Raw genomic sequence first — 21,116 nt, forward strand, 5'->3', positions numbered from 1 at the left:
CGTAATTCCTTCACAAGTGTATACGTTGGGAGCATAGCGAAATTTAAACTTGCCTTGCGAATTTTTTTTAAAATTTTGACTGCGCGTGAGTTCGAACTTGGAACCTATGGGTTTTAGCCGAAGGGCAAAATTTAAAGATTTCAAATATGAGGGACAAAATTTAAAGATCACCCCAAACGAAGGGCAATTCGCAATAATTTAATCGATGTAATTATAAGAATCTTTCAACATATTCTACGATGTTTCTTAATTACAATTAATCAACATTTCAAAACTAATTCAATTTTATCTCTATGCAATTTTAAGAAATTTTCAACATATTTGACGACTTTTTTTGAAAGTCTCGTGAGAAAAACTAGAAGTTTTGGAAGCATCGGTTCTATAATTTGTGTTATAGTATATTTTTTCAGATTATTTGAAATGCTTTGAGACGTTATATATTTGTGTGGTAGTAAATTATTTCATTAAGCGTAAAATTAACACCGAAAAAATATTTTTAAAACAACAACAATATTATAATCTTTGAGTTCCTTATTTCATCTTTAATATATGTTTTGTAAATAAAATCTTTGTGGTGGAGTAATTAATAATTGAAATATATGAAAAATTGAATCACTAAAATGAACAAGCTATGGAAAAGTTGTCAGGCAAATTGAAAAGGCTAATGCATTGTGATCCAAAATTAATAGGTGGGAGCCTCTTCTATTTTAATTAAAATGGGATCAAAATTAATAGGTGGGGTCCACTGCCCTTTGATTGGCTAGCCCACATGTGACCTCTGCCTATTTTGAAATTATGAATGAAAGATCTCACGAATATATGCTCCTTCCACCATGTTGAATGGTTCTTGAGGGATTAGCCATGTTAATGGCTCTCCCATTTGCTTCCACCATTTCATATATTAAATACATATGTATTACTATAAATAGAGGCATAAATTTTCATATGAGAGACTTACAATTTATAAACTTGGAAGATAGTCCAAAATCTCTTTTTGTCATTCTATTTCTATGGTTTTCATCCATTAAAATTTAAACTTGCCTTGCGATATTTAATGTTTTTTTAAAATTTTATTAGATTCAACTAATGTTGCCTTGAAAATAATCTCTCAAACATGGGAACTTGGATAAATATACAAAATTTAAAAGGTTTTATAGAACGCCAAAGAAAAACAAAGGTTTTAAATTTAAAAGATTTCCAAATATTGACAAAATTTAAAGACAGAACAATACCAACCCCAAGAAAAGGCTCTATTCGCAATAATTTAATCGATGTAATTATAAGAATCTTTCAACATATTCTACGATGTTTCTTAATTACAATTAATCAGACATTTCAAAACTAATTCAATTTTATCTCTATGCATATTTTAAGAAATTTTCAACATATTTGATTGGAACTTTTTTTTGAAAGTCTGTTTAAAAGGTGAGAAAACTAGAAGTTTTGGAAGCATCGGTTCTATAATTTGTGTTATAGTATATTTTTTCTGAAGAATTATTTGAAATGCTTTGAGACGTTATATATTTGTGTGGTAGTAAATTATTTCATTAAGCGTAAAATTAACACTGAGAAGAAATAAAAATATTTTTAAAACAACAACAATATTATAATCTTTGAGTTCCTTATTTCATCTTTAATATATGTTTTGTAAATAAAATCTTTGTGGTGGAGTAATTAATAATTGAAATATATGAAAAATTGAATCACTAAAATGAACAAGTTATGGAAAAGTTGTCAGGCAAATTGAAAATGCAAATGCATTGTGATCCAAAATTAATAGGTGGGAGCCTCTTCTATTTTAATTAAAATCGGATCAAAATTAATAGGTGGGGTCCACTGCCCTTTGATTGGCTAGCCCACAAGCCTCTGCTATTTTAATAATTAACTACATAGAAAGATGACGACGAAGGACGAAAAGGTGTAACCACTTTGAATTGAGGGATTAGCGACTAGTTTTTGGACTGTTTATTCTTATTTAGCAATAATTTAAAATGTAATTAAAAATAATTGTGTAATTTCTGCTAATTATTCCTTTTTGGATTAATTGTTTAGTAAATATCTCTTCATTTATAAGCCATTGTCAATTTTCGAACTACCGTAGTTGACCCGAAGTTTATATTAAAAAATGGTTATTTGAACTAAATTTAAAATTTTATGAATGTCCAAATGATAGGCATCGGTCTTTATAAGCTGAATTTTTGATATTATTGCTAGTACAAAGTGAGTTATTAAAAGATATTTAATGTTTTGATTATAAGAGTGAGCAGTATATTAGCAAATATTAGATTCAAGTCTAATGTTGCCTTGAAAAATAATTTCTCAAAGGCTATTTTATACTATAACTTTTTAAAATAAATATACAAAATTTAAATGGTAACCTAAAAAAGGATATTACATATGAGCTGAAATAGCCTTTTTCTTTAAAACGAAAACAATATTTGAACAAAATTATTTTTAATTAAAGTACAGAACAATACCAACACCTTGCTTTGATATGTGAAACGCTAGCGCAATATGCTTCACTTCATCTTATGTCAAAAAGCAAATGAATTGTGTAATCACTCTGTCTTGGTTGAAGAAAAGATATTGATTCAAACTTCAAAGCATATCCTCTGACTAACGGGGACCAGTTTGGATTGGCTTATTTTAGAATTATTTTGAAAAGTCAAAGAGCGGAAGCATTTTCCAGATTGGCTATATGGAATTTCTTTAAGACAAAAAATGACTATATAAGAAATTTGAGTGTTGTCCAAACGATCGAAACGAGTGCTTGTTACGTAGGTCGTTGGCTACAAAGGTTTGATCTTCAGGACAAAATAATTGGGTCTCATTTGACTTGAAATTATCTATTCTGTGAAGAAAAGTGTTTTTATAAAAAGATTATGATATAAGATCTCCAAATTGGCTTAAAAATAGCTTTTAACACAACGTTTTTGATGCGAATATGACCATTTATAAAATTTGTAATCATTCTACGAATTTTTGTGACATGAGTGAAATAATTACTAAAGAAAAGATTACAGCTGTTTATTCTCGAAATGTTTAAATTTTGCCAAACATAGAAAAGTCACATTATTATTCAAATTCTCGAAGTGAAATTGTTTTACGTGGCTTTTATGAAATTTTTGAGGGCAAACCCATAGAGCAGTTCGTTTAAAGTCTCTGGGAAATGTATTGTGCGTTTGGCTAAAGATGTATGATTTTAAAAAACGTGGCCATGAAATATGCTATAAGGCATTAAATGGGCATATCAAAATGATGCCATTTGTCCATGTGTTTTTTTAAGATATAACATAATTACTTGTGCAAAGTTCAGAATTATGAGCAGAGATTATGCTTTTCCGGCACACCCAAGATCAAATGAACACCAAGTGTCAGATTGATTTTGAAGGAAGAACTTTGGACATAGAAAAGCACAGTTTCTTGGACAGGAATGTTCAGGAAACTGAATTTTTGCAAATTCGAGAATTCAAATGGAGACATACCTTTTCATCAAGTCTCAAAATATATAGAGAAAGCTTATAACCAGCCTGGACGATGAGGTTGAATGGGGTATGATTGGATTTTCCAATTCTCTCTGGCAAACTTGGAAACTCAAAGATCAACGTTCCAACCCATCAAGAAGAAAATAAAAAATAAGAGGCTCGTCAGGGAAGGAAGATTATCTAAGAAGTACTTATGTATTGAAACTGATACCGGCAAGATGCTGAAAGAATTGCAGTTCAATTACTTGCTTCCAAAGAATGTTAAATGTCTTATCTCTCTATATCTAAGACATTATTTATTTGCCCTTGCAAATTCGATATACTTGAAGGAACTTAGTAACGTTTTGATCTTTTTTGGTAATTCCTTCACTCAAATTTATCGATACAAAGCTCGGGGGCATACATCGATTTCACTTAATGGGCAAACTTTAGACCTATCTTGTTGATGCACCTGAAACTTTGAATAAAAGAATGGACTAATCAAAGAAGTTCTGATGCATGATTTTGTACTGCAGAGCACTTACGGCTGTAGAACTGAAGAAGAAGCTTATACGGAAGAAAGTTTACACTCAAGCTCCGACCTGTGTAATAATGGCATACCAGTATGTCGGAATCAAAGATTTTCCATCAGCAGTGAACACTGTCTTTGATATCGATGAAAATGTTATTTCAAATCACAGTTACTCTTTGCCTATTGGGCACATTTGTCACCTCTACACTTGAACATTTAAAAGGAAAATTGAAGAGCATAGTGAACTAGGTGTTAAGAGTCATTTGTGAGTTCGTTTACATGGCTCCGTCTTGTTTTCAATTGACCTCATTCGGATTTTTTTAAATGTTGGTTACCGGGTTTAATCAAAGCGGTCTGTATGCTGAAATGTTTTCTCGGTCCAGATGGTCTTCACTGGTTGGGGTCCAAGACTTGCGGACATCCAAGGTTCCTCTTTGTGAATGTATGACTGAAGGGCATTTTAAGCTGACCTTTTTTTAAAGATTTCAAATATAAGATGAAAATTTAATAGACCATATAAACAACAGGTGAATATTCCCTGTGTAATTGCCCTTTAAGCAATGTGTATCGTTTGGGTGACATTTTTCTAAAATAAGTACTTACCAAAAAAAGAAAAATAAAAAATGTTAACTTCATAGTTGAGTGCAATTATAGAAAGATGTTATTACGACCATCTGTAGTTTAACCAGTTAATATAAGAGTAGCATTTTTGTGCTTATTGCTTTTGTCAAAATAAAAGCCTTGTCACTTTAAAAATAAATTGCCTTAATCAAGAAAGGCGTAATTATGCTATAGTGAAGAGCAAGAATCAGACTCTGAAGAGGCCTTTTTGGCACTTTTGCCAAATAAAAACAGGAAAAGACATGATCAAAAATGCAAGGATTATTCGTTGGCTTATTTACCGTGGCTTTGATTAGAGGTTAGTTCCATTTAGCAAAGTTAGATCAAGTCTCAATAGAGTTCGTTCCGGAAAAGATCAAAGGATATTTTAGCTGTTGCCATAATTTGGAGGTTAAAAAGCATTGCTTTACTGATCGGTTAAAGTCTATTTTATGATCTGAAATATCCCTTTCTTAAGATCAACAAATTGTTTTTCAAAATACAGAATTCAAAAGTCCAAGACCTTGTTCTTTATTTTTAAACATGTTGTGCCATATTAACCAGCCTGTACATAATAATGCTAAACCCCAGACTTTATGTCAAAAGCCTGTTAATTACATAGTTCAAAAGCATAAATTCTATGTATACGATATTTTTGAGTCAAAATAGCTTTTATGTTTTATTTGCTTTTCTTATTGATAGACAAATGATAAATTTTCAAAAAGTGACCTCATCGGTCCAAGGAATGATGATCCAAACGCGCTCCTAGTTAATATTAAGTGCATTTTTGTGCCCAAAATAAAAATAAATTTGAGCATGATCCTAAAAATACCATAAAGAAACCAAAAAATAATTTTTATTTAAAGTTTTAAATAATCAGTTAAAAATACAATTTTATTTTTAAAATAAAATTGCGATCACCATAAAAATATATCGTTACACATGCGAGTCGCATATGTCATCGCATCCGGAGGATAGGAATTTATGGCAAAAAATTTTTTTTATTTAAGTTAATTCGCATTTGACATACATGCGAACAAATTTAAAAATGAAAGATTATTTTTAACGTTTTTGGAAAACTATGAAAATTTATAACATTACTTAATTGGTATTTTGGAGCCCAAATTTATTAAACATAGGGTATTTTTGACCCTTTGCCAAATAAAAATGTATGAAGCCCTAAAACTCTTTCGAACATAACATGGCAGTTTGTTTCATAGTTAAAGCTTCAATCCAGCTTCATTGTAGAGCCATTGTCATCCCTTGGTTAGTAATTTTCATTACTTTGGGGTTTATATTAAATTCTTTACTAGCAGTCTGCAACTATATTTGCTACAGTTCTTACTATTTGAATGTCCACACATAAATTACTGGCATTTGTTGATGTATAGTATCTTTATAAGCTGACATCTTTTTTTAAGTGCTTCTATGGCTATACAAAGTGAGTTGGTTAAGAAAAGGCTTGATTTTTAAGGCTAAAATGACCATACAAAAGATTGAAAGTGGGTTGATTAAGTAAAGGTTTGATTTTTAAGGCTAAAATGACCATACAAAAGATTGAAAGCCGGTTGATTAAGTAAAGGTTTGATTTTTAAGGCAAAAATGACCATAGAAAAGATTACCCTGTTAATTTTCCAGATTTTGGAAATGGGTTTGGTCTTTAGGACAAACATGACCATAGAAAAAACACGGCAGTTTTATTGTCCAAATTATCGAAATGGGTACTTTTGTTACGTCGTTTTTTTGAAGCAAAGGTTTGATCTTTAGGACAAACATGACAATAGAAAAAGATTACAACAGTTCATTCTCCAAATTCTTGAAATTGGTACTTGTATGAGTGGATTTTGTGAAGAAAAGGTTTGATTTTTAAGGCAAAAATGACCATAGAAATTATCCAGCTCACTTTCCAGATTTTGGAAATGGGTTTGATCTTTAAGACAAACATGACCATAGGAAAATCACAGCAACTTATTGTTCAAATTATCGAAATGGGTATTTGCGTTATGTGGGTCTTTTAGAGCAAAGGTTTGATCTTTAGGACAAAATGACCATAAAAAGAGCTTATAGCAGTTCATTCTTCAAACTCTTGAAATGGTACTTGTGTGAGTTGATTTTGTGAAGAAAAGGTTTGATTTTTAGGCTAAAGGTGACAATCGAATAGATTATTACGGTTCATTCTCCAAATTAGTTTCTTGTGTTATGTGGGTTGGTTAAGCGAAGGTTTGATTTTTTTAAGGCAAAAATGGCCATAGAAAAGATTAGTCAGTTCATTTTCCAGATTATGGAAATGGAATTGATCTTTAAGACAAAAATGACCATATAAGAAATCACAGCAGTTGTCCAAATTATCGAAACGAGTGCTTGTTACGTAGGTTTTCTTAAGCAAAGGTTTGATCTTCAGGACAACCATGACCATAGAAAGAGATAACAGCTGCTCATTCTCCATATTCTTGAAATGGGTACTTATGTGAGTGGATTCTGTGAAGAAAAGGTTTGGTTTTTAGGCTAAAGGTGAACATCAAAAAGATTATGATAGTTCACTCTCCAAATTGGCAAAATAGGTTCTTGTGTTATGTGGGTTGGTTAAGCAAAAATTTGATGTTTAGGCCAAACATGACCATTTAAAAAGATTACTGTAATCATTCTCCGAATTCTTGAAATGGGTACTTCTGTGACATGAGCTTGATATTTTGGGTAAACATGACCAAAGAAAAGATTACAGCTGTTTATTCTCGAAATTCATGAAATGGTTACTTATGTTACGTGGACCTGTTAAGCTAAGTTTTGATCTTTAGGCAAACATGAACATAGAAAAGATTAGCGCAGTTCATTCTTCAAATTCTCGAAGTGGGTACTTGTTTTACGTGGGTTTATAAAATTTTAGGGCAAATGTGGACATAGAAAAGATCTACACAGTTCGTTCTCAATTTCTTGAAATTGGTACTTGTGTCTCATGGTTTGGCTAAGCAAATGTTTGATATTTAGGGAAAACGTGGCCATGAAATATGCTCAAATTTATTAAAATGGGCATATAACTATGGTATGCAATATATGTATGTTTCCATACGGTTTGTTTTAGTATGATATAAGTATAATTATTAGGGTGCAAAAGTTCAGTGCCATAAGCTGCTGCCGGAGCAGAGATTATAGCGCTTTTCCAGTTAGGCACATTCCCAAGAGATCAAATGAACACCAAGTGTCAGAAGCTGATTTGCCAAGGAAACACTTTTTGGACATAGAAAAGCACAGTTTCTTGGACAGGAATGTTCAGGAAACTGAATTTTCTGTTGGTGGAAGGTCTAAGTATGGAGACATACCTTTTCATTCCAAGTCTCAAAATCATAAACAAAAGCTTATAACCAGCCTGGATGATGAGGTTGAATGGGGTATGATTGGATTTATCCACACCTCTCTGCTGTTTTTACCTAAAGTGGAAACTCAAATTAAGATGCAACTTTCAACCCATGGAAAATTAAAAAAAATAAAAATAAGAGGCTGAATGTGGAATTTCAGGGAAGGAAGATGAAGATAACGAAGATATTGTACTTGAACGTGGTATAGCTGAAACTGATAAAGCTAAGCAAGATGCTGAAAGAATTGCAGTTCAATTTCTTGCTTCAAGGTTAGAATGTTAAATGTCTTATCTCTCTATATCTACTAGTCATTATTTATTTGCCCTTGAAATTCGATGTACTGATGAGACTTGCAACTTGATCTTTTCAACTGGTGTTGAAGACTCTGAGTGGCATATTAGATGGATAAATCTCAAATTAATTATATACCGGCATACTGCATAGAGCTATGTGAACATCGATTTCACTTAGAGAAAGATGTGTGAACAATGAAACTGCTAGACCTTTGTTGATGCACCTGAATTCTCCTTCCAGTCACTGAAGCTAAAAGAAGAGGCCCTTGGACTAATGCAAAGAGAGCTACTTTCTGATGCATGATTTTGTACTGTGCAGAGCACTTACGGCTGTAGAACTGAAGAAGAAGCTTCTAGGAAGAAAGTTTACACTCAATGTTGTTAACGGTGTAATAACAGATTTCCATACCAGGTAAATCGAACTGGAATCAAGATGTTTCCATCAAAGCAGTGAACACTGTCTTTGATAACACAGAAATGTTATTTCAAATCACAGTTACCTTTTGGCTATTGGTGCACATTTGTCACTTGCTACACTTGAACTTGCTAAAAGGAAAATTGAAGAGCATAGTGAACTAGGTGTTATGAGTCATTTGTGAGTTCGTATTACATGGCTCCATCTTGATTTTAACATAATTGACCTCATTCGGATTTGTTCTATATGTTGGTCTAGGGGTTTAATCAATGACGGTCTGTATGCTGAAATGTTTTCTCGGTCCAGATGGTCTTCATCAAGTTGGGGTCCAAGACGAATCAAGCAAGTAAATTTCCTCTTTGTCAACTACTTGACTGAACGAGATTTTGAGCTGACCTTTTTATGCTCCTGTATAGAGTCGATCGGTTGTATGGTCGATAAGATGATCCTCCCCTACTATCTCTCTTTTCCCTATTTCTCATTTCAACACTCGGTGAATATTCCCTGTGTAATCTGAAGATTTTCCTTTTCCCTGCTTTATGTCCATCCGTTTAGGAGCATGTGAGAGCATATATTTTTCTTATTACATTCTAAGTTGAGTACTTACCAAAAAGAAAATAAAAATGTTAACTTCATAGTTGAGTGCAATTATGGAAGTACTAGTTAGTTATTCCAACCATCTGTAGTTTTTTGAGTAGTTACGCTTTATATAAAGAGTAGCTTTGGTTTTGCCTTGCTTTTGTCAGAATCCCATTAATAGCCTTGTCACTTTTCGAATTAGGCCTTAATCAAGAAGGGTGTAAGCATAGTGGATACAGAAAATGCCATAAAAATGGTCTTCAAGAATGACGAAGCTGGTGAAGAGCAAGAATCAGGACTTGCTATGTCAAAACCTTCTATGGATCAATTGTTTGTCCAGGCATCTAAACAGTGGCTTAAAGGGCAGGGTGTGCCTAGAGAAAAACGTAAAGCAAGGATTATTCGTTGGCTTCAGTACCGTGGCTTTGATTGGAATGTGGTTAGTTCCATACTTAAGAAGTTAGAATCCACCTATCCTCAATAGAGTCTCGTTACTCAGTGAAAGAGATTATGATAATCTGTTAGCTGTTGCCATATATTTGGATGAGGTAGACAAAAGCATTGCTTCCTACTGGATCGGTTATTCAGTCTATTTTAGCCATCTTAAAGACAGTTTGACGTGTTAAGATCAACATGGAAGGCGGGTTGTGTTGGCGATGACTTCATATTACAGAATTCAAAAGTCCTGGAAGTCTTGTTCTGTCAGGATTGAGCAGTTCCACTAGAAGTAAATTGTATGTTGTGCCATATTAACCAGCCTGTACATAATAATGCTGCCATTTTCAGTTTTATGTTTTGCCCCCAGACTTTGGTCTAGTGGTAAGCACAAACTCTGTTATAGACGAAAGCTTGGTATTCAACTGGAGAAGAGTAGAGTAGAGGGGCGAACTCATTATCCATCGAGTTTTGAACTATGTACTACTAATCCTTAGGAATTTCACGGTTATCGAGAAAGAATTCCACTTTATGTTTTCTGCTTGCTTTTCTTATTGATAGAAAATGATAAATTTTCAGATAGTGTGGAACTGTAGACCTCATCGGTCCAAGGAATGATGATTCACTAATAGTTTCTTTTTTGTAGCCGTCTCTTGATTTGAGTTATTCTGTCCAATCTGCAGTGTTTGGTTGTGGTATTTCTTTGGTCATTATTCTTCTCGTGGGTGAATATAAATTCATTTACTTAACTTCTCAATTATTTGGTGAATCTTTGCTCTTCTACTATACTACTATCAAGCACAAGTCAAAATACTAACTTTTAAATATCAAATGGTGTCACAAACAAGCAAAGGGTATCATGGTTTTACATAAAAATTCCACATTATGGGGGTAAATTCCAACTTGAAATCCAAGTTATGTGGCATTCGTCCCCTATCCACTAGCATATTAATTGCTTAAGCTTTTCTCAGAAATCACATGGTCATGTGATTGGGCCAACTCACAGTTGCTAGCTGGACTATTTCTTGCAAGACACTTGGATTCTTTATTTGTATTCAATAAATTCAAGGTACATAATTCCAAGATCCTCCACCAATGATTGATTCAATTTCCACATGTCCCACAGTTTCGCGACTCTCAAAATACTACTAGACGGTTGTGCGCAAGGCCAGCTTGTGTGCATATTAACTACTCCATGGGACGTGTGCTACGTTTCACTAGCATTATTACTGGTTAACTCGCCTATAATAGCGTCCTTTAGCCACTTATCGACCTTTGAAAAATAACTATTGATATGGTCTTATGGAGCTTGAAATTCCACTAGAAAAACTCTATAACAATATCCTGGAACTTGAAACTCCCGTATAATGGAATTTGAAACTCCACAACTAACTACTTTTCAGTTACAAGGGCTGAAAAAGGTGGCTATTCGTAAATTTTACCCGAAAATAACATATGGTTTGTAAATGTTTTAACTTTAATAAATCTAAAATATCAAATCTTGGGCTTCCTTTGTAATTCACTTAAGTGAGCAGTCATTTGAATTGCCATTTATATTAGCATGCCTCATTGGCTAACGAAGTTGGTATATGTAGGGTACAAATTGGTAAGTAAAAAGTCTACCAATTTCAGATAATGATGAACACTGATCTTTTCACTCTATAATGCTAATGCTAAATTGCAAACTCCCTTACTAGGATACATGATTGAGGAATGAAAATGATTTTCCTTAAAATCTATAACCTGCTCTAACTCATACTGCTAATAAAACATGCCATATTCACAAATTTGTTCACTATGCTGAAGCCTTATTTGGAGATTGAGTTATCCGAAAATACAAAAGAGCAGCTAGAAGACACTTGGGAATCCACATTCTTGGTGCCAGGTGATTTTGGAAGAGCTGTTACATTTGCATTTTTCTTCAACAAGTCGGATTCGGACGCAACAGAATCAACATTTCGAATTTCCTTGAGCATGGCTACTACATCCCTCATCATCGGACGATCATCAGCTTTCGTGCACACGCACAGAAATGAAACAGCTAAAGTTTGCAGCATTTCATGCATCTCAGGGTCAGCCCTTCCTCTAAGCTTAGGGTCAAGAATGTCATTTGGATCGCGCTTACTTTGTAAGTGTTCGCGCACCCATTGTACTAAGTGTGCACTCCCGGGCAATGTGGGGTCCAACGGATGCCTTCCTGTTAGTACCTCCAAGAGGACCACACCATAGCTGTATACATCACTCTTTTCCGTGATCCGTTGCATCGAAGCATGTTCTGTGGGCAAATAATAACCCAGTCTTTGTCAGTTCAAAAAAAGTTGATGCATTTAGTCAAGCTCAGATAATGAATACAACAACAAGGATATCTATTGTCTTGTGATGATTCATCATAAAATGGACTACTTTTATGTTCAGTATCAGCAAGATAATGAGTAGTAGTGCAGTATAAATAATTACCTGGTGCCATATAGCCATAGGAACCAGCAAGATGAGGCCTTTGGCTCTCCTTCAACAAGTCTGCATCAACATCAGTGCTGACAATCCTTGCCAAACCGAAATCGGCTAGGTAAGGCTCCATTCTAGAGCCTAACAATACATTCATTGCTTTGACATCTCCGTGCATTATAGGTGGTACACAGTCATGATGCAAATATGCAAGTGCATGAGCTACTCCAAGGACCACATCAAATCTGTTCTCCCATTCTGTTGCTCCTTTGCCAACACCATGGAGCAATGAGCTCAAACTCCCATTGGGAAGATAGTCATAGAATAGAAGTTTCATGTTCTGGTTTGAAGCCCAACCGAGAAGGCGTACTATGTTCTTGTGCCGGATTGAACCAAGAGTACAAATTTCTGAACCAAATGCTCCTGATTCCTCTGATGACCACATTTTCTTGACTGCTAAAGTCGCCCCGTTTTCGGTCATTACCCTGTATACAACTCCAGAGCTCCCAGTACCAATGACATTAGCTGATGTTAGATTATGAACAATGTCATCTATTGAAAAATCCAACTTCTGGTAAAGAGTCATTTCCCAAGTATCAACTTCTGGAGGTCCATACTTGGCCGCCATTCGCATCCTGATCAAGGTGTAAAATGCTAGCAGCACCAGCACGGCACTTATACTGACAAGGATTGACATAGCAAGCTTCATGGTGTATTTGGCATGTCCAGCGGGCCCCGTTTGAATCACATCCCCCCCAGAGATGTAAAGAGCTTGGTTTCCAGTAAGATCACTCAAAGGAAGCTTATGGAAAAATGGAGTATTGGGCAAGTTTCCATAGAAGTTATTGAATGATATGTTGAGTGAAACAAGGTTTTGAAGGTTCGTAAGAACGTCTAAATTTCCGGTGAGTTTGTTGTGGGAGACATCAAGGTTTCCTAGTTTGCTAAGACCTGAAAACTCACTTGGAATCACACCTGTAAATTGGTTACAGCTAAGGTTAAGAGAGATTTCAAGTGATGGTATATCACCCAATTCTTTAGGTATATCACCTGATAAACCATTGTATCCAAGGTCTAATAGCTGAAGCTTACTACAGGAAACTATCTCAGCCGGAATTCTACCAGAAAGTTGATTCTTCCCAAGATTCAATTTTGTTAATTCTGTTAAAGAACCAATGCTCGGACTCAACGAACCTGTAAGCCTGTTGTCTGAAATGTCCACAAACTGTAGGCTTTTAGGCAGTTTTTCTGGTAAAGAACCGGTGAACGCGTTTGAATGGAGATCAAGAAACTCAAGACTTTGGCACCCTGATATTGATGAAGGAATTTCTCCCATAAAGTGATTTCCATTCATATCAAGGAAATTCAAACTTCTTAAGTTTCCTATTTCTGATGGAACGGTACCTCCTAGCCTATTGTTGTTCACTCTAAATCTATACAAATTTGTGCAGTTTCCAACATCAGTTGGTATAAAACCAGACAAATCATTGGAAAGAAGCAGCAATTTTGTTAGATTTGTCAAAGCAAAGATTTCTTTTGGTATGGAGCCAAAAAGATGGTTGTAAGAAAGGTCTAGAGCCTGAAGATTCTCACATTGAGATAATGAAACAGGAATATTACCTGTTAAATTATTTTGCCATGCAAAGAATAAAGTCAAACTTTTCAACTTTCCTATTTCATTAGGAATCTCACCTGATATACCATTGTTATCAACTTCCAAATGAGATAGATTGGTACAATTTGATATTTCATTAGGTATTGTACCTGATAACTTATTGACACTTAGCTGCAATCCTTCAAGACTTGAAAGTCCACCAAAACTTGTTGGAATTCTGCCTGTTAAGAGATTTTCAGATAAGTCAATGACAGTAACAGCCTTGCAATTTCCAAGCTCATAAGGGATCACTCCAACTAAACTATTCTGCCAAAGCAACAAACTTTGGAGCTTTTTTAGCTCTCCTATGCTCCTTGGTATCGAACCGGATATCGAATTCTGATACAAGTACAAGTTCTGAAGTTCACTGCAATTCCCAATCTCTTCTGGAATTGGTCCAGATAAAAGAGCTGTATAAATTGCTAAAGTCTGAATCTTTTTCAGGTTTCCAATTGATACAGGCAAATTCCCTGAAATGCTTGTTTCAGCAAGGCCTAAAAATACCAAGTTGCTGCAATTTCCAATCTCCAAAGGGAGTTCCCCCTTGAGATTTTGATTCCCTCCGGCTCTAAATTCTTCAAGATTGTTCAACTTTCCAATACCCTTTGGAATTTCACCACTTATTTGATTGTCATAAATCAAGAATTTCTTGAGAGTTGACAAGTTTCCAATGTCTGAAGGAATATCACCTTCAAGAAGATTTGAACTAAGAGATAAAGTTTGTAGCTTTTTAAGCTTACAAATTTCTTGTGGAATGATACCAGTGATTGAATTATCACTAATATCAATAAGACTAAGTTCAAGATAATCTCCGAATTCTTTTGGGATTGGACCACTTAGATTGGTAGATGAAAGAACAAGAGTGTTCAAGAATTTGAGTGGCTGAAAATTTGAAGGCAATGGACCTTGTAAGTCTACTGATTTTAGACTTATACTCACAACTTGACCTTTTGAGTTGCATTTTATGCCAAACCAATTACAAGGACTTTTATCTAAAGAATCAGAATCCCATGTTTTTAAAACATCATTGGAACTGTTTAATGTTTTTTTCCATGCAAGAAGTGTTTGGCTTTGTACATCAATGGAATAACAAGAAGAGAAAAAAAGAGAGTTTAAGGAGAAAAGTAACAGAAGAAGAAAAGGATTTGTTGAAGAAGCAGGCATTGCTGCTAAGAGGGAAGAAGAAGAGAGAAAGTTGAGTAGTACTTTGGGATTGTAAAGGGGGAAACCCCATGTTTTGTTTATAGAGTAAAAAGAAGAAGAAGATCTGGATCCAAGAGCACTTTCAATTTTCTATTATTATTGCACTTGGTGATGGTTGTTAATTCAGAAGTTGCTGATGCAGATGGCTTCCTTTGGATTTATTAATTCATTATTAATGTTCATATCAACACCATCTTTATCTTTCTCTCTTATTTTCTCTTTTTTCTGATTAAAATATTGTTTGTTTATGGTGCTTCTCTTTGTTTTGTTTTGTTTTGTTAATATGTGTCCAATTAGTTCTTTGGATTTTACTTGTCACCAAATTACACACAGTACTGAAAAATAAGAGTTAGCGACGGACAAATTTTGTAGCTAAACAATAAAATTCATCGCTAATCCTAAATTTGTGACGACTTATCAAAAATTCTGTTAAGACAGAGTAGCGACGAAGTTCGTAGATAACTCTATCTTTTAGTGATATTTGACTAACTTTTATCAGTTTGAACCTATGTTGTTCGGACTTTCCAAAAACTGCTTCTTATGCACTAAGAATACACGATTTTGAAGGATCACACGCACTCAACGATATTTTTGAAAAATCTGAGCAGCACAGGTTTGAACTGGCAGGCCGAAAGGGAAACAAATGCTACTCTTTGTTTCTTTTGTTCATAAGTGTCCAGTTAGTTCTTTGGATTTTACTTGTCACCAAATTGCACATTTGATTAGCTTTTATCAGTTTGAACTTATATTGTTCGAACTTGTATTTTTGTCGCATCTTGCGTCGTATACTCCAAAAATATATTACCTTTGAAGGATTCGCCACGTATCCGATAATATTTTGAAGAGTCCGAATAAAATAGGTTTGAACTGGCTAGCCCAAAGGGAAACAATTGCTGGTTTTAAATATGAAATTATCATTTCCCCTCCTTTTTGTTGCATAATTAATGTCTGAAATGAAATGAGGATTCCTTATAGCTATGAGGCCAGCCCCATTAGAAATAACTCTTTATGAGGCCAGTTGCTGCAATTCTTGTTGTGTACAGTTACTAGGTACAATTCATTAAGAATTTTTTGTTTGGTTTTGTTTGGGTAGGGGTCAGGGTAATAGGTATTAGGATCTGGTAAATATTTCTTGGTTTCAAAAGTTGTGAAGAAGAGCATGTTCTTTCAAATGGTTGTATTAAATAAGAGAAGGTGCAGAAATGGTCCATCATCTCATGTACTGTAAGTACAATAGTATGAGTCAGCCACATGTAGTTATTAGACTTATGGTTAGTAAAGACTTTGTGATGAAGGAGAGGAGGGCAACAATATAGAGGACAGAGCCAAATTTTCTTTTCTTTTCTTTTTTCTTTTTTTAATTAACAATAGTGAAACTTTTTTTATTTTTACTATAATTTGAACCTCGAATTCCATAGCCAAATTTATTTTTACTTTATCTGGGATTGATGTTCTCTCATTCTGGCATAGGGGATGACTTCTTATATTACATTTATAAGACCATGAAAAATGAAGAATAAGATGAAATTAACAAAAGGGAAAAAGGTAAACAAATTCACTTTTACTATAAGAAGTATCGTAATTTCAACTTCTATTATACTTTGAGGTCATTGATACTCTTACCGTTACCAATCGTCTTGCAATTGCCTTTGTCGTAGCAAAGCTACAACTTAAAGTATAACGGATGATGATTTTAAACAATAGTAACAAAATAAATGGGTAATTTTTAACTTTTAACTTTTTTCAATGGCAAGAACGAGATGATTTGTTAACGGCGAGGGTATAATGAAAGACAAAATTAAAATATTTTGTATAGTATAGGAGTAAATTTGACTACCAAAAATTCAAACAATTCACAAAAATAATTAAGCACAAAGGATTTTAAAATATTTCCGTTGCCAATCTTTCTGGCTCAAAATTAAATAAACATAGATTAAAAAAACAAAAAAGTGACAAAGGAGAGTGTTAATTAAAAGCATAGGGATCTGTATCTATAATTCTTAGCAAGTAGTAGTAGAAGAATAAGTGCGTGCATGAATGAATATGTATATATTTCTTAGTCAATAATTGAGCTTATAATATTAGCATTAAGATGGAGATCTCTTCTAGTTGTGGTGTAGGGGTGATGAGCACATGCAGGTTTGTTACAAAAAATAAAAAATTAAGCTTTAATTAATTTAATTAAACTGCAAAACTTTCAGGTCATGTTGTCGGGAAGAATATTAATCTTGTCTTAAAAAAATATTTAAAAAGGAAAAGAAAAAGAGCACTGGCCTTTGATGGGAGAGACAAAAGTACAACAACTTAACCTTTTTTTAATTTCTTTTTCTATTCCAAAAAAAAAAAAAAAAAAAAAAAAAAAAAAATTCATGTAGATTAGATCTCAACCTTCGTGTTTTTGCATTTAACATAATTCGATCACGGGTCTTCACTTTAAAAATCAAGAACAAAAAAAAATTGTTATTCATTATTTCTTCATTAATAAAAAAGGCAAATTGCCAAGGTAGATGTATGTTTTTCTTATATGAATTTTGCTTCATATAATTAGCTATATGACGTTGTCTATATATTAATGATGATTAACCTAATTTAACTGGTTTTATCAGTTGGTTACTCCTAGATGTCCACTCAATAGTTGGTCTCAACGTATATAAATGCATTGATCTTCAATATCAATCGACTCGAATCTCCTTTTAGTCGTACTTAAATTTATTTTGATCATGAATAAATCACTCAAATTCAGATCCACAAATAATGGTAAGTGTCCTACGAAGATGCTCTTCACCCATCTCGGGTGAATTCTCTCAACCAAGTCACTACCTATGAATCGCATGATCATTCTATGTAATGTCTTTGCTCTATATTTGCTTAATAATTCTTTAAATCATTTAACATTTCTTCTACAAAGAGGAAGAAAAAACCAAATTAACTTCTTTTTTTTTGGCTATCCTTGCGGTGTTCGGTACTTGTATTGGAGCCCGGTTAAATTTGAATCGCGTGTTGCAAGGGCCATTTTGGGGGGTTAGCACTCCCAACATAATTTTTTTCATTTTCAGAGCTCAAATCCGAGACCCATGATTAAGGATGAAGGGACCAACCATCCCATCACCAAATTAACTCAGATAAGTGATGACACATTAAAAGAAGTGAAAAAGAAGCCAAACTCTAAAATGGGATGAAAATATTTATGTATATGGTAATGGAATCTCCACCACCCTTTCTTTTATGTGTAAGTTCTTCAACTTTATCTCCTTTGGAATTCTGAGAAAAGTAGTACCTTTAAGAAAGTACTTCCTGATTTTAATGTGGAAAAAAAGTCACATGTGTTACTTAGCAATCTAGTGAATAGTCCTTCTCTTTTTCCATTTTTTTTTTTTTTTTTTTTTTTTTTAGTCTTCTCTTTAAGTATAAAGATGTCTGACATTACTACCATTCAGTAAGAAAATAGGGTAACTGTCTATTCTGTAACTATCAATGAATTAATTAAAAGCTCTTCAGTTTCTCTGTTCTAGGCATTGACTGTGGACTGGTGGTGAAATATTTTGTTGTGCTTCACATGATAAAAGTAAAAGAGAGCATTGAGAATATGGTACACAGTTAATTTAGTATGTGAAAATTAGGGAGCGATGAGATCCTTTTAATCAGAGGTCTCAATTTCAAGACTTGGGATTAGAGAAGCTCCTAAGAGAGCGCTTCCGGATACGGATTCAGGATTTTATGTTTAAGAGTTCTAGACCACAACCCGTTTTACTCATTGGGTCCTTGTTAGATTATTCATATATATATATATATATATATATATATTTGAAGCACAAAAATCGGGTTAGGCCAAAGCTAATGGATTCTGCCGAAACCGTAGCTTCTAATATGGATCCGGCCATGAGCTAGCGCTTCCCTCTTCAATGGTTCTATGCAATGTGAATTTGATTTAATCGGATCACTGGATGTGAATTTGATTTAATCGGATCACTGGATCACACACATAAAATGAGGTTAAAAAGAGAAAAACTATGTCAAATTATTGTCAAAATGCTATATGAAGTAAGATACTTATTAATCAAGAGGCATCTAGCAGACTAAAAGACTGAAATTTGTCATCCTATTACATCTAAGAAATTTTAGCAAGTCATCTTCCATCATACACTCACAAAAGATACAATTTGTTAAAAAAATAATTATTGGTTAACGGTGATTAAATATATTCACTAATATAAAATATTGAAACCGCATGTCCTTTAACATATTAACCGTTGAATTAGACACATGTCCCATTTTAATTGGATCTTCCACATGTACGTCGTGGCTTCTACACCATTTACTCTGCATGATGACAGTATTAATTTGATGTAATATACTTTTATTTTTTGCCTCTAAAACCGAAAAAACAAAACAAAGGAACTTCACCTTATTCTCAAATTCTGTAGACCTTTTTTTTTTTTGGGTGAATTAATTTTCAATTTGGGCTATTTGTTGAAGATCTGAAAGTTTTCAATACACTATGTAAAATTAGATGTCATCACGTGAGAGCTGATACAGATCTTAGCAAAATGCATGGCACATGACATCTATCAATTAAAATTGGTGGTCACATGAGAACATGACATGATTGGATGTTGTAAATCCAAAATCCAAAATCCAAATGTTAGTAATTAAAATCCCCACATTAGCAATCATGGACAAATATTGGTTTATCCTAAGAAGAATAAATAAAAACAAGAGCATAGGAGTTTGTGGATGTTCCAAAGAGTTAATATTCATATTATACACAATCAATATACTACCAATGCCACCAACTATGCGACTTTCAAGAACGTGCCCCATGTTCCTCCCACAACCCCCTCCATCAATTTTTTTTCTATTTATCATTCTTGTTCTTTTGGAATTCAGCATTTCTTTTTTGTCTTTTTGGAATATGAATTTCAAATGTGTTTGTCTTCTACAGTTTCTAAGTTGAATATATAAAATTCTAAGTGGAAAACATGAAGAACAAGAAATAGCTAAAAGGATGAACTATTGAACTCCTTGCCTTATACGTAAAATTGTATGAGCTAATATATATTCTACGCTGGAGAGCAATAAAAGAGAAACATATCATTATGCTAGTTATGTTGATTAAGTTTTTTTCTAGCATCATTGGAAAAATATGAAATAGTCCTTTAGAAGTTCTTCTGCGATTTAAAAAATGTATGCCTAGGCAAAGTAAAACAAGGAATAGTCGAGGCAAAATTTAAATGTTTTTTTATCATTTGCCTAAATTGTAATAAGCACCGTTATCTGAGGGTGGGAGATAGCAGATACTTGATAGAATAATCGAAACGCATGCAAGTTGGTTCAAACACTATCATTATAAAAAATTAAAAAAAAAAAAAAAAAAGTTCCATTGGTAGGCGAATGAATATTACCCTATGAAGCTTTCCAGTCGACCAACACCTATATTTGTGCGATGTAACATGTTTCTAAGAAATTAATTGAAGTACTAATAAGTTGATTCGAATATATATTTGGCAAAATACATCAAATGACACTTAAACTATACCCAAAATGTCGAGTTCACACTCAAACTATGCAGGCGACCTATTACATACCTCAACATCTAAAAAGTGAATTTATTCCCCTCAAAAGCTGATGTGGCACAAAAAAATTTATGATTAAATATAGGCGCGTTTTGTTGATTTTTATCTTTTTATTTTTTTTTTTTTTTTTTTTGCTAAATATACCCCCTCTCTTCTTCATCTTCTTCATCTTCCTCTTCTCACGCACCCCCCCCCCCCCCCCCCCACCGCCCCCACCGCCGCCAACCACCTCCACGTCACCCCACTCCCTCTTCTTCTCCACCTTCACACCACCTCCTTCATTTCAAATTCACAAACAAAAAATCTAAAACATAACCCATTTCTTCTTCTCCAAAAACCACCCAATGATTTCTCCGACCGGCCAAAGCAACACCCACCACCCTCACCGGAAAAATTAAATTAAAGAACAAATCATCCAAGTTTAGGAAACAATATGCAACTATAATGAAGAAATTGCACGAATTGCCCTTCAAATGGACTTTTAACAACATTGAAGAAATTACACGAACTCGCCTCTTCAAATGGACAAGATAAATCAAATTTTCTTCATTGTTGATAACCAATGAAGAA

At 33.9% G+C, this 21,116-nt stretch overlaps 2 protein-coding genes across 3 annotated transcripts; one reads left to right on the forward strand and one right to left on the reverse strand.

The window, feature by feature from the left end:
- The first annotated feature begins 5,733 nt into the window (after positions 1-5,733).
- LOC132036156 (uncharacterized) lies at positions 5,734-10,319 on the forward strand. 2 transcript variants are annotated; one of them, XM_059426410.1, is made up of 6 exons: positions 5,734-5,862; positions 7,699-7,982; positions 8,110-8,218; positions 8,562-8,654; positions 8,916-9,003; positions 9,439-10,319. In XM_059426410.1, exons 1-6 carry the CDS (start codon positions 5,798-5,800, stop codon positions 9,718-9,720), a joined length of 921 nt encoding a protein of 306 aa, XP_059282393.1. In that variant the 5' UTR covers positions 5,734-5,797; the 3' UTR covers positions 9,721-10,319. The 2 variants fall into 2 exon arrangements, with proteins under 2 accessions (XP_059282393.1, XP_059282394.1); XM_059426411.1 differs by having other exon boundaries at positions 7,714-7,982.
- An 890-nt stretch (positions 10,320-11,209) lies between these two features.
- On the reverse strand, positions 11,210-15,191 carry LOC132036429 (leucine-rich repeat receptor-like serine/threonine-protein kinase RGI4). Its single transcript, XM_059426769.1, has 2 exons — positions 12,129-15,191; positions 11,210-11,946 (listed from the first exon to the last, which is right to left on the reverse strand). The coding sequence occupies exons 1-2, from the start codon at positions 14,932-14,934 to the stop codon at positions 11,480-11,482; spliced, it is 3,273 nt and encodes a 1,090-aa protein (XP_059282752.1). The 5' UTR covers positions 14,935-15,191; the 3' UTR covers positions 11,210-11,479.
- Between the last annotated feature and the right edge of the window lie 5,925 nt (positions 15,192-21,116).

The sequence above is a fragment of the Lycium ferocissimum genome, chromosome 11 (genome assembly GCF_029784015.1).
Source record: "Lycium ferocissimum isolate CSIRO_LF1 chromosome 11, AGI_CSIRO_Lferr_CH_V1, whole genome shotgun sequence".
Lineage (NCBI taxonomy): Eukaryota > Viridiplantae > Streptophyta > Magnoliopsida > Solanales > Solanaceae > Lycium > Lycium ferocissimum.

Bases quoted from the DNA above. Each gene is read 5' to 3' on its own strand.
- LOC132036429 (XM_059426769.1), bottom strand. From the start codon at position 14,934: ATGCCTGCTTCTTCAACAAATCCTTTTCTTCTTCTGTTACTTTTCTCC. The intron at 11,947-12,128 runs GTAATTATTTAT...ATTTGCCCACAG, and splicing joins CTATGGCTATATGGCACCAG to AACATGCTTCGATGCAACGG.
- LOC132036156 (XM_059426410.1), top strand. From the start codon at position 5,798: ATGGCAGTTTGTTTCATAGTTAAAGCTTCAATCCAGCTTCATTGTAGA. The intron at 7,983-8,109 runs GTATGATTGGAT...GTGGAATTTCAG, and splicing joins GGATGATGAGGTTGAATGGG to GGAAGGAAGATGAAGATAAC. The intron at 9,004-9,438 runs GTAAATTTCCTC...TTTTCGAATTAG, and splicing joins GTCCAAGACGAATCAAGCAA to GCCTTAATCAAGAAGGGTGT.